General features: G+C 41.8%; 1 protein-coding gene across 2 annotated transcripts in view; it reads left to right on the top strand.

Annotated features, from left to right (window-relative positions):
- Sec22a (SEC22 homolog A, vesicle trafficking protein) overlaps positions 1-14,120 on the top strand; it is an 81,494-nt gene that overhangs the window by 61,886 nt on the left and 5,488 nt on the right. For both annotated transcript variants that reach the window (XM_027936185.2, XM_071615277.1), the window contains one exon: positions 2,468-4,932. In XM_027936185.2, the coding sequence (XP_027791986.1) occupies positions 2,468-2,668 (201 nt within the window). In that variant the 3' untranslated portion in view covers positions 2,669-4,932. The remainder of the gene's footprint in view (positions 1-2,467; positions 4,933-14,120) is intronic.

The following is a 14,120-nucleotide window of genomic DNA, read 5'->3' as shown; positions in this document are numbered from 1 at the left end:
CCCTTGGAGTGCTGGGGATGGAACCCAGGTCCTTGCACAGACTAGGCAAACACGTTACCTCTGAGCTACCCCCCTTAACCCTTAGGGCTAATCTTGATAAGGAATATTTCAACTAGGAGAACAGGTCAGTGGAGAAACTAGAGACTATTACTTTTCCTTCAGAGTTTTATTTTAAAAACTTTTAAGTTAACAAAACAGTGGAAGAAAAGACTGCTACTTCTGTTAACATTTTGCAACACTTCTTACTCTCACTTTCTCTTTATATATGTGTGTGTATAGTATGTATATAATTGCTTAAAAAGTAAGCTTTAGACAAGTGTAAGCTTTTTCTTATTAAGCTTTTTATTCTGAGGCAATTATAGATTCACATAGAGCTGTAGAAGACATCCTATATATCCTTTACCTAATTTCCCCAATGATACCATTTTGCAAAACTGTAATGCAGTACACAACTGGAATACTGATATTGATGCAGTCAAGACAGAACATTCCTGTCAGACAAGGATACCTCACGTTGTCTTAAGTATGTTTTATAGATGGAGCCGTATGATTTGTAATTGTCCTAGTCAGGCTGCTATAATAAAATACCATAGACTGGGTGGCTTAAACAATAGACACTTATTTCTTACAGTCCTGGAAGGTAGGAAGGCCAAGATCATATGCTGACAGATGAAGTACAGGCACCCTTCCTGGCTTATAGAATGCTGCCTTCTTGCTGTATCATCTCATGGCAGAGAGAGAAAGCCCTTTTCTAATAAGGTTACTGTTCTCATTAGGGGAGCTTCACTTTCACGATCTCATCTAAACCTACTTCCCAAGTGCTTTACTTCCTAATTCCATCACATTGGAGATTAGACTTCAATATAAATATCTGCGGGGGAGGTGCACAATTCATTTCATAATGGTAACCTTTTGTGTTGGTATTTTTTTACTCATCATATTTCTCTGGAGAATCATCAGGTTCTTCGCATAATCAATGGTCTGTTCCTTTCAATTGCCAAATAGTATTCCATGGATATGCCACCATATTTTTCGTTATTCACCCATTGAAAGATAGCTGGTGCTTCTAATTTTGGGCTATTATAAATAAAGCTGCTAGAAACATTCACGTACACATTTTTGTTTGAACATAAGCTTTTATTTCTCTGGGATAAAGACCCAGGAGTACAGTTGTTAGGTCACATGGTCATTTTATTGAGAAACCAACAAACTGATTTTCCAGAGTGCCTGTACTGTTTCACATTCCTAACACAACATGTGATTGGTTGGTTTTTCTGCAGCCTCACAGCCTTTGCTGTGACACTATGTTTAAATAATTCTAAAATTATTCTAAAGAAAAAAAATTCAGCCTTCTATTCCACAATGAAAATAATTTAGATAAAATCCTGGATACAATTTCACAGAGACCTTTCCTTAAAACTCTGTGATCATATGTAATTTCTATATTTTCCAGGTTGTGAATTTTAGACATCTTCTAGAAAATAGTTCATTCAGTCAACAGATTATATTGAGTGCTTATGACATGCTAGGCGCTGTTCTGGCCCCTGGAGTGAACAAAACAGTTAAAATTTTCCCTCTCACAAAACTTAGATTTTATTGGAAGGCCATAGATGACAAACAAAATAAGCATTTTTTCAAGTGTGTTCATAGTATGTTGTGAAGAAAATTAAGACAGGAAAGTGGGAATGCCTGGATTGGTAGGGGGCACGGGGGAGCACTTTCTTTACTGTCTCATCTAAACAGCACTCATTGTCATTCTCTATTCCTTCTTCTGCTTTATCATTTTATCTTCTTCAACATGTGATTATTTGGTACCATATATCAAAAATATGTATAAAATCCTCCCCCACTAAAATGTAAGCTCTGTGTGAACAAGGGCTTTCTTTGGTTTACTCACAACTGAAGAGCAATGCCTGGCTTGTAGCAGGCCTTAGTTAATATCCTTTGAATGAGTCTTCCCCCAGATGATCGCCCAGATCCTGTACCTGGCATAATTCCTTGCACTCAATGGGGAACCAGTAAAATTTGTTGATTTCATTAACACTCAGATTCAGGTTATCGAAGAATGCATTTTACTGAATGGCGTGTGTGAACTTTTTGTACTTTTCAGAATGAGAATGGAACCCCTTGAGGCCTTGAGGATGCATGTTGGTTACCTATCACCTTGGGAAATTTGCCCAGCCTGTTTGCAAGGGAATCATTCAATTGTGCTTCCATTTAAAATATGAGTCAAAATGTGTTTCTTTTGAAAAATGAAAGACATAAAAGGAAAAATCTATTTTTCTTTCAAGCTGTGGAACTTTCATAGCTGAATATCTTAGCTATATTACATTATCTTATCCTTCAATGAAAAATACCCATATTCTGTTCTCATATTTTACTCTCTGATCCGTTACAGACTTATATTAGAAACATGGATTTCTTTTCTTGTAGCCCTAATCATCTTTCATTTTTATATTTTGAACAGTGTTATTTACTTGTCTACTACACCGGCTGGCGGAATGTCAAGTCTTTTTTGACTCTTGGTTTAATCTGTCTATGCAATATGTATCTCTATGAACTGCGCAACCTCTGGCAGCTTTTCTTCCATGTGACCGTGGGAGCCTTTGTGACACTGCAGATCTGGCTGAGGCAAGCCCAGGGCAAGGCTCCTGATTATGATGTCTGACACCACCTATCAGAAGTATTGCTTTGGCTTCAGGGAGAAAGGAGAGGACATTTCTTAACTGCCACTGTGATGAAGAAATTAGTCACCACAAATGGGAAGCTTTGCTTTCTTTCTCTCCTACTTTTTTTTTTTTGAAAATCAGCATGGCATGCCTGTGAGCATGCAAGACCTGCCAGGAAAACTCTCAGAAGATTGGGAGTGATGTTACCATGAGGAGGAGACTTGTCTCCTCAGGGCCGTGGAAAAAGCAGTCAGATGCCACTGGAAGACCTGGGCTGTAGTCCTGATCCTCGCCAGAGAGTTCCGTCAAAACATAGGCATGGGACTTGCTCTGAGGACCAAACAGAAACTCCACAACCTAAGCTTGCCTTTGTGAGGCACAAGTATAGACCAAACAAAAAGATGCTGCATAAATGGGAATATGTATGTTTTAAAACAAATGACTGTGCTCAATACCAGATTATTTGCACATTTATAGTACCAAGAGTTTATGAAGTCCAGGATGGTGTGGAATTGGTTCTTTTCTATTTTTGCCTGAGTCCTAACTCTGAAAATCACCTGATGTAGGAGAAGGCTGTGGTGAGCTCATCTCTGGAACATTACAAGTATTGAAAATACAGTGACGTATGTTTCCTTTCTAGACCATGTTTGTCATTTCTTTTGAAATCATTTCTTAAAAATATGATTCATTAGATTAGTACATATTTATCTCTTAAATTTTAAAATAGTTTAAAAATCAATGAATCATACCCCACATGGAAAACCAGTATCAGTTTGCCGTGTATAGAAGGTAAAAAAGATAAATAAAATTAACACAAAAAGTTATTCAGTTCTAGGTAGAACTAATGCCTGCCAAGTTTCTGAATCTTAAAGGCCTTTTTTTTTTTGTGGCAGAGAGAGAGAGAGAGAAAGATTACCCAGCAGCAGAATGAGGTTGTCTTTGTGGAATAATCAGAGGATAAAAGAAAATTGTAAAGGGAAGACATGCTCACTATGATTAAGCATTATTTAATTCTGCTTTGTGCGCCACCAGTGGTACGGTCCTGCACTATGGAAATATTGGACAGTACTAATCAGAATCAGAATCAGCATCAGTACTTTCCTAGCAACATATCTTGCTATTTTATTGTTTTGGGGTGAAGGGTGAACAGCTAGTATCTGGGAGAATTTAAGTTACTTTCTGATATCATTAGAAAGATTTTTCAAGCCATTGTGAATTAATATAGGAAGCCCAGATTGATTCCTTTAGCAAAATCTACAACTGTTTTATTAGTCAACTCCATGAGTGATTAATTTTCCTTTGTTTTTAAAGAAAAGTTCTCAAACAAGGAATTCATAGGATACTGAAATTTCATATCATTCCCCAAAGCAGTGGACCCCAGTACATGTAATTCGTGTTACTGAGCATATTTATTAGGTAGAAGAAATAGTCCAGAGGGTAAAGTCATTGGATGCTTTGTTTGCCTGAACCAGTGTATGTGGATTTGACTAGAACTATGAGATCTTAATTAGAACCTTTGCCCGCCCCCTCCTTTAAGGAGAATGAGATAAAGGATGACAAAAAGCTTATGGTGTCAGGGATTTATTTAAAACAAGAAACTCCAATTCACTCCAGTTTGCTGCCTCTTAACAAGACTGCACAGAAATTATGTATATTCTGAGAGAGATGCCCCAAGGCATCATACGATCCTAAATCATCAAAACAACATTGAATTATGTTTGGCATGTTATACTTACTAAGCCAAGAAAGTAAAGTGGTTCAATTTAGAAAGGATTTCCAAACTAATGATTGAAATAAAGAGTTTTCTTGTAAATGGTCAATTAAACAGGAAGTTGGAACGTCCTGGTTAATTGTGATTCTGCTGTGTGTTGGTATTTTGTAGCTCTCTTTGGTTCAGGAGCTACCTCCTTTCTATGGAATTGATAAGTTATATAAGTTTGGTATTTGGATCTTTCAGCAAGGACACTTGAAAACTCCACACCAGCTCTTTTTAAAGGCTAAATTTGTTTTTGTTTTTCACTAATATTTTGGATAAGAGGATGTTTATATCTTAATGTAAAAAAAATTGAAACAGGTATAAATAATGTTTTATGTCTATAAATGCTTTCTTTCATTATTTGGTGCCTGCATCTCGAGTGGTTACAGAGCTTCCCTGCCCGCGTCATATTGCTGCCAAAGAAACTGAGTTTGGAAGGAAATATTTTGGCCATGGGTTTTAAAGAAGTTCTTAGGCTCATGAGAAAGCATCTCTTCAGCCTGTAAGGTGTGTGAGATCATTATCTTACATTTATATTGCACTTTGACTTCTAAAAGCAAGTCTGAGTACAGAGTAGTTTTGTAGTGCAGGGGAAGTAGTAGCTACCCTCACTTGAGCAGGAGGAGCCCAAGGTGAGCAGATCCTCCTGACTTACCCATGTCACATAGCTAAGCACACAACTCTAATCTCCTAGTGTGGGCTCTTTCCACTAGTGAGACTATTGCAAGTTGCCAGGATTATATTTAAGGAATATATTGGAATTAAAGGCTTTTGGCGGGGAGGGAAGGGGGTACCAGGGATTGAATTCATGAGCACTCGACCACTGAGCCACATCCCCAGCCCTATTTTGTGTTTTATTTAGAGACAGGGTCTCACTGAGTTGCTTAGTGCCTCACTTTTGCTGAGGCTGGCTTTGAACTTGCAATCCTCCTGCCTTAGCCTCCCAAGCTGCTGGGATTACAGGTGTGCACCACCACATCTGTCAGTTGAAGCCTTTTGAAATCAGTGCATTCTTTCCTGCTGCTGATGTGTTTTATTTTAATTTTGGTGATTCTGAAATACTGCTTTTTTTTTTTTTAAGAAAGAGAGAGAATTTTTTAAATATTTATTTATTTTTTAGTTGTCGGCGGACACAACATCTTTGTTTGTATGTGGTGCTGAGGATTGAACCTGGGCCGCACGCATGCCAGGCGAGCGCACTACCACTTGAGCCACATCCCCAGCCCCCTGAAATACTGCTTTTAGATTGTGCCATGAGAGCAAAGATACCCTCTTTTGTATACTAAAGTGAATGCAATATTTGCCTGCTTTTTTGGTCTGGATTTGAAATGTGTTTTTTCTGTGTGGCCTAATTCCCAAAATAATTTGAACACAACATACCAAGAAAAGACATAAAAAACTATGTTAATAAAATATGAACCAATGGGACTGGGATTGTGGCTCAGCGGTAGAGTGCTCGCCTAGCACATGCAGGGCCCTGGGTTCAATCCTCAGTACCACATAAAAATAAATGAATGGAATAAAGGTATTGTGTCCAACTAAAAAAAAATTAATATTTAAAAATAGAATAAAATAAAATATGAACTGAAAGGGGAGAAAAACAAGATCAATGAAAATGGAAACAAGGGTAAAAATGTTGCTGTTACAGTATATAAAAAGTGACAGTGGAACTTCCTGAAAGTTAAGGCTAGAAGAAGGCAGATAAGTTATGCCTTGATCTATCAGCAATTCCAAATCATATCAGTTCCTTAGGTGGGACTCTGTCCTGATGAATTCTGGAAAACGTGTTCTCACTTGGGGGTCCTAAGAAGTGCCAAAATGAAGAAAATTCTTCATTATTTGCTGGTTGCTTGTTATGATTGTGCCTTGGATCCTCAGCTTGTACCTGTCTTCGAAAGCTTCCATTTCATGGTGTGTGTGTGTGTGTGTGGGTGTGTGTGTGTGTGTGTGTTTAAAATAGGATTTTGTTCCCATAAGTAAAAATTCTTGCCCTACACTAGAAACAAATATCTGTTAAAGCTTGGAAATTCATTTGAGACAAATGCCTTGAATCATGGAGGAACTTTACCCAGCTTTGTAGTTTAATAATTTATATCAAGTGAATGTGCTATTCTTGGATTAACACATTTATTTTGCAATAAATGTGGGTTTTTCACAGTGGAATCCAGCCTGGAAAAGTGCATGGGTCCATTTCTGATAGGCCATGTCTGGAATCCCATTAGGCTGCTGCTTTGTCAACAGGGACCAGAGCTTTGCCGTGTGAGACTTAACCACCGTGTTACAGGGGAGCCAACTTTGTTGTGCCCCTGAGCTTGGCTGTCCTCCAAACATGAAGTTGCTTGGCATTTCAGAAGATTTACTAAGTAACCCAAGGATGCACTTGAGCTGCTGGGTTTCCAGGCAAGCACCACCAGTGTTTTTGAGTATCCTATTCTTGTTCCTGTTTTGATAGACTTTGGGTTCACTTCAAGAGTTGGAGCTACTCCACAGGTATATTAAAAATCAAATAAATCATTTCAAAAGTATCCACCACTTTGAACAAATTGAACACGTAGCCTCACCACAAATTATAAGTCACTCTTCAGGGCTGCATTCTTTGTCTCTGGGCAAGACTTCCTTAGTAGTTTTTCTGCATTATCTCTAAGGAAAGGGAGTCTTTACACCTAGAAATGCCACGGTGAAGGAAGATCTGATCTTTTGTTTAAATTTAAAATCTTTTATAAAGTTTGTAAAAGTTTTAAAATCTTTTGTTTAATAAATATCCCTTGCTAAAAATGAGTAGGAGAAATCCCTGCAGCTCCAAGGGTTGTGGCTGGCTCTGCAGCGAGGGCCAAGGCAGCCGAGTTTAGCTGGCACCTGCAGTCCTCACTGGGATGGAGCTGCCGAATCATCCTCACTGGCTGGTGGATTATAGCCTCCTGGTTAAAACTGGCTTTTTCAAAGAGAAGCAGTACCTACCACTGCCACTCTTACAGCAACTCTAGTGGCCAGCTTTCTAGGTTACTTTATTTAGCAGATGAAATCACAGGAAACATCCAAACACTGTGTGGTTGGAAGCCATGTGGTTTGCATCCTCCTGCTTGTTAACAGTGAGTGGTGTTGACAACATCGGCACACAGGTGTCCTGTGTGTTGGCAGTGCTTGTGTGTAATCAATCATCTCAGTACAACTGGGGACTGGAGGAAACTAAGAGAGAACCGGCTTTCTCAGAGTTCTTGAATCAGCAACCTAGCATCACTAATCCTTCCCCATGTTTCCTTGGCAACAAACATTATTTTCAGCCCAGCATTACCCTTTTCTCCTGCATCCCACAGCACAGTGATAGAGTACATTTGAGCTTCATCTGACAATAGGACCAGACATTCCATTTCCCATTTGGCCCTGGCATCCTGTTTCCTGCTCTGCCTTGGTGCCAGTGCTTTGCTTTGAGGCTGGGTTGTAAAGACCTGCCTAAAGGTGACCATATCAGCTCTTGTATTCTGGATCTCTCCAGTGTCTAGGACTAATGATGAGAAAGCTCGTTGATGTCTTTTGTGGGCCATTGCTAGATTCTATATAGTTGATCTTCATGGCAGTTCAGGGTGGAAGGGAGCATTACCTCGTTTTCACTGGAGGAAACTAAGACTTGGGTCAGGAACTTGTCCTTTGTATAGTAGCACACTAATCTATAGTGGGTATGGCTGTCAAATCTGGGCTTCTGATTTATTGATTTAAAAGTTGGTGCTCATCTTTCTATACCACAGTGCATCTCAGAAAGAAAAATTCTTAGTGTGTATGTGTAACTGACAGCAGCTGGGCCCTTGCTGGTAGAGCAGCAGTGAGAACAAATGAAGCAGACATGGGAGAATGGCAGTGTATTCTGTGTAACAGGCATCGTGAGTGTGGGCATGTCGTCTCATAGAAGGCATCCGTGAAGGCTCTTTTACAAATGAGCCACCTAAACCCAAAGAAGTTGAGCAACCTCACCTCAGTCACAGTCTAACCCATGTAGTAGCACCAGATTTCATTTCAGAACTCGTACACTTAGCTACCCTGTAACTAAGCTATAGAACATGGCAATCTGTTAAAATATATCTCCGGTATTGGGGATTAAACCAGGGTTGCTTTACCACTGAGCTACATACCCAGCCCTTTTTTGTTGTTGTTGTTGTTGTTACTGAGGATTGAACTCAGGGGCACTCAACCACTGAGCCACATCCCCAGCCCTATTTTGTATTTTATTAAGAGAGAGGGTCTAGGGCTGGGGTTGTGGCTAAGTGGTAGAGCACTCGCCTAGCAAGTGCAGGGCTATGGGTTCGATCCTCAGCACCACATAAAAATAAATAAAGCTATTATGTGCAATTACAACTAAAAATATATATATATATATATATATATATATATATATATATATATATATATATATATATTTTTTTTTTTTTTTTTTTTTTTTTTTTTAAAGAGAGGGCCTCACTGAGTTGCTTAACACCTCACTTTTGCTGAGGCTAGCTTTGAACTTGTGATCCTCCAGCCTCAGACTCCTAAGCCACTGAGATTACAGGCATGTGTCACTGCACTTGTTGTCCAGCCCTTTTTGTTTTCTATTTTGAGACAGGGTCTTGCTAAGTTACTGAGGCTGGTCTCAAACTTGCAATCCTCTTCCTTCAGCAGCATCCCAAGTCACTGGGATTACAGATGTGCACCACTACACCCAGCTTACATGAAATTTTTTTTTAATAAAAGAGATCAGGTCAGTGCCATCTCTGTAGTATAGATGACCTAGGTGAATAAAATAGTTTGCTAAAATTTATACATCTATAAAATTTATACAGAACAGATGGCTATAGGAGGTATGGGAAATCCTAGTGGATTTTAGATATTAAAGGAAGGAAGTATATGTTGTAACATTTGCAGTGAAACTTTTTTTTTTTTTTTTTTTTGGTACTGGGGATTTAACTCAGAGGTATTTAACCACTGAGCCACATCCCCAGCCCTTTTGGTATTTTATTTAGAGACAGGGTCTCACTGAGTTGCTTAGGGCCTCACTAAGTTCCTGAGGCTGGCTTTGAATTCAGGAACCTTCTGTCTCAGCCTCCCAAGCCTCTGGAATTACAGGCATGCACCACTGTACCCGGCGAAATTAACTCTTGATCCAAGCATCCTTGGTGATTTGTGTATTACAAACTTTTTCCTGGTGGAATACAACATTACATTTGTTCTTTGGCTTGAAGTAATTTCATGGGACCTCTGCTTGAAGTCATTCCTATAGCTGAAAATGTTAACCAAAGAATAGGAGGTAACTTTTTACAGTTTAAACTGGTGATTAAAAGTTTGGATCCAGACTCTCTTGCTCTCCTTTCTACTAGCATTGGACCTCAGCAAATCACTTAGCCTTTCTGCCTCAGTTTCCGTCTGTGTAAAGTGGGGTGGTTGTGAGGATCCAGTGAGTCCATCCATGTGAAGCACTGAGAACAGAGCCTGGCACAGCAAGTGTGAGGAAAGCGACTGCCATAAATCTGGGATTCAGGTAGCCTTCTTGTGTCTACTGTTTCTTTAAAGGTATTATAGGTTTTTGTGGATGCCCCCAGATGTGATAAGTCATCTATAAAGCTCTTCGGAAGCCACCACTTAAGTGAAGGTCCACTTTGCTTTGAACATACTAATCCAACTTAGCAGGCACTCTTGGGTGCAGCTGCCTTAGTGCCTTCAGTAAGGGTTCCCAGGACCGTGTGCATTGATGGGAAAGGTGAGGGGTAGAAGTTGGCAGCTAGCAGCCTTCAGCCTGCATCTTCAACTGTACAGATGCTGGGGAAGGGAGAGCTAAGGCACCTTTAAAAGATACAAGTGTAACATGAATCTTTTCATCTGAAGGAAAACATCTCCAAAAAACATCCTGCATGAGCAGGGGTAGTGGCGGGCAGCGAGTGGCAGGAGTGTCACTGTGGCTCACTGACAAAGTAGGGGAGTGAGTTCTGCAAAACTGGAGAACTAGTGAGTGAAAATAGAGATGCTGACAAACCTATTCTAGCCAGGTCTAAATTAGAAATTGGCCAATGGAAAAAATGGTGATGGACCCCTTAATGAATTCCAGTGTGAATTCTTTAAATTCATGGGCCTAATGGACCAGCAATATGAAAGTGGCCCTGGGGATGAGCAGGCTATGGCCATGTGGAGTGGGGATGGGGCCGCGGGAGACTGCTTACTAGAAACATGGTGGCTGAGGTGTGGGGCTGGGAATCCAGTGGGGACAGGAGGCTGTACCCTTGATCCTCACCCTTACATCATCTTTTCCCTTTCCCTTGTCTCTCTGGACCCTCTGCTTGCTCTGTGAATCTCGATTGCTCCCTACCTTTCTCCCCCCAACCCCTGGATTGGAGACCCTGATGTCAGAGGCTCCTGGCTATGCTGCTGTCAGGTACTGTGGCGGCTGCTGCTGGGTTGGTGTCTGGAGAAGGGAAAGCCAGGGCTGTGCTTGACCTTGGTTTGAAGGTGATTGTCCTACAGATCCCCTTGACATCATGCTTTTCTCTCACTTGTGTCTGTGCCTTTGCCTCTAAAATCTTAGTCTTAATTAGGCTGTGTTTACATTTGTGCCATACATGTGGTCTGGCACTTGAAGACAGGATAAAGAGTTACACAAATATTTAGAATCCAAGAATGCCAGTGGGGAAGGGCCCTGGAGGCCAGCCATGGTGATGCCCTCATTTGGCTTTGTTCTTGTGTTGTGAAGCAGCGACCCTGCAGATGGGCAGGAAAGACAGGCAAGAGGACAGCAAATATTATATTTTCCTTCCTAAGATAGGAGAAAAAAACCCAGATGGCTTTTGGAAAATCTGGAAGGATAAGAAAAGCATCCTTTATTAATTGGATCGCACCTACTGTTGACCTTGAAGAGTGATGAGCGCCCTGTTCCTGCCAAGCCCAGCAGTTCCCAGCCAGATGGGCACACTGGACAGAAGCGCCCTGGGACAAGTGCCAAAGCCACTTGTCACTAAGCGTCTGAGCAGCCTTGGGGGATGCACCAACCCTTCCTTGAACTGCTTCCAGACCCTGGAGAGGCCGAAGTGAGAAAATGTGTTATACACTGTGCAGTTCATCCAGACAGGGGGATGGTGAGTAAATAATCTCACGTTCATAAACAGCACCAGCCTTCCCACTCTGCTGGTACTTGCCCTAAGGGGTGGTGGCATTGTGCAGAGCAACCGTGGCCAGCATGGCCCTACCTGGCCAGTTCCCTTTGTTTCGAGGGTGAGTTATGTACATGATTTGTTCTCTTCAGTGTTGTTTTGGTTTGGACAAAGTCAAAAGCTGTGGGTTTTCTGAGTTGTGTTTTTCTGCCTTTGTCATTCTCTTGGCAGTGGCGGTGAGAATCTGCTCAGTACTACTTCTAAGCTATCCATCCGCATGTCTGCCAGTGCTTCATGCCCTGTGGTGACAGGCTTAGCGTCTCTTTTAGGATCAGGGAAGCTTAGATGCTGCTGATGAGCAGTCTATGAAGGGAGTGTCATGAAAGACACCTGTTGACCATGTGCACACTGCAGCTCTAGGCCTCTGTCAACTCTGTGCCACTTGGGCTGGGACTTGCTTTTGGAAAAGTTCATAAGGATATTTCTAACTTTGGAAGTCTTGAGGTCACATGGCTCCCTGATAACATTCACCTTCTGCCTCCTCAGTGCCCGGGATTCACTCTGCCTTCTCACTCATTCGTCGCTAACTACATACTGCAGTCTAACAGCCAGGTTGACGGATGGATGTCTGGCATTTACTATTAGTAGGCATAGAGGTGTTCAAACTCTTGCCAATATTCATGGCATTTTTCCTAATAAGTTTCATGAGTTTTCTAGGTGTGGAGATGCTTTTGGGGGAAAAAAAAGTGAAAACCTTTAAGGAAGAACCATACATTCTCTGGGATCAGCTTAATTGAGCTGAGAACAGGAAGGGTTTATGAAGGTTTCCAGTCACCTCCTTTTGGTGTCCTGGTATGCACTATGTACATATTCAGTTTCAGGGGCTTCACAGGACAGTGATTACCAGTCAGAGCAGGTGGGAGTTTTGTTTGTCTGTTTTGGGTACCAGAAATTGAACTTAGGGACACTTAACCACTGAGCCACATCCCCAGCCTTGTTTTGTATTTTATTTAGAGACAGGTTCTCACTGAGTTGCTTAGCATCTGGCTTTTGCTGAGGCTGACTTTGAACTCACTAGCCTCCTGCCTCAGCCTCCTGAGCCTCTTTACGGCTAAAGTTCCCACTTAGGTCAATTGCTCTCTGAAGTTTGAACTTCCTTGTCATCTGGTTTTCTTTTCAAATTGATATGCTCCAGCCTGAAGTTTTCTCAAACTCCTGCCTTTATAAAATGAATCTCTCCCCATGCATATCTGAAGCCCTAATAATATCCATTTTCTTTAGAGCAGGAGGTCTGCTCTGACTAGGATTGCTACCTCTGTAGCATGTACCGTGTCCATTCACTAATGAGGACAGTGGAGTCCTTGTCACTGGCTTTTTAATTTACACCCACATTAAACTTTGCCCACACCCTTCTGGATTTATGTCCTGAACCCAAATATAACCCTGAATTTGACAGAAGCAACAGACAGAGCTGTTGAGGGGGGCCCACCTGGGCTTTGACAGCAGACAGGCCTGTTCTCAAACTCCTCTCTTTATTTCCAGCCACGGGGCCTTAAGCAAATAGTGCAACCTTTCTCTGCCTCTATTTCTTCATCAGTGAAATGAGGTGGCCAGGAGGATTCAGTGAGATGACATTTATCTGGTGCCCATTGCAGTGTGGCACAGAGAGCCATCATTAGCGCTGTAGGCAAATCAGTTCACCTGTGGCCTGCGGCCCAGGCCTCCCACCTTCTGGGTTCCTTTCAGTGGTCTGTGTTCTCCTCCTGTGTTTTCTCCTTTCCTTCTCTTGGCATACAAACAAATCTGGCTCACCTGTTTTAAAACATCCTTCCCTGGACCCTGGCCCAAGCCACAAATCAGATCAGGACACGTTACCAGTGAAAGTGTTTAATAGTTAAATTATTTAAATAGACTTTTCAATTTCCATGGGAAATCATAATCGTATCCGTTTTTGCAAGAGCAGGAATAAAAAGAGTGCACACCCCTTAGAGGGAACAAAGAGCTAGCACTGCACGCTGTCACCAGTCACTGCTGGGATGGGGAGGGCCCCACAAGGCCGAGACCAACAGCGGGAACACGGGATGAACTCAGCACGCACACTTTACTCAGGCCGGAAGCACCACTGGCAGGCCATATGGAGGACAGGGGACTTGAGAATGACGCTGCGGGAGAGAGCAGCCCCGCGCCAGGGGCTGGAGGAGTGATGCAGAACTCAAAGGTGGAGTGGCAGGGGCTTGGGACACACTCAGACTTGGCAGTTTGGGGTCCATATGCTTTGCTTCTCAGAGCTGCGCTCAAATTGGGGTGGGGGGGCGTAGGAGGGGAAGGTGCTGCGGTAGACATAAAGGACGGTCTCAATAGCCAGCAATTAGCTGCCGTCCAGTCTCCTTCCAAGTGTCCAGGAAGAATAATTCTGCCCTGAGAAGCAATGAAAAGATCTGGGAACAGGTCCTAAGGATGCTGCTTAAATACAACTCTGTGCTAGTACATCATTTTTCAAATGCCTCCCTCAAAAGTTATAAAAAATAGTTTTGTCCCCTTCATGTATTGAACTGCTCCCTTCCCACCCCTCAAATAAAAACTAGACAA

Source organism: Marmota flaviventris, chromosome 8, assembly GCF_047511675.1.
Source record: "Marmota flaviventris isolate mMarFla1 chromosome 8, mMarFla1.hap1, whole genome shotgun sequence".
NCBI lineage: Eukaryota > Metazoa > Chordata > Mammalia > Rodentia > Sciuridae > Marmota > Marmota flaviventris.
The sequence above is the reverse complement of the archived record's forward strand: the minus strand, read 5'-3'. Positions and strand labels throughout refer to the sequence as shown.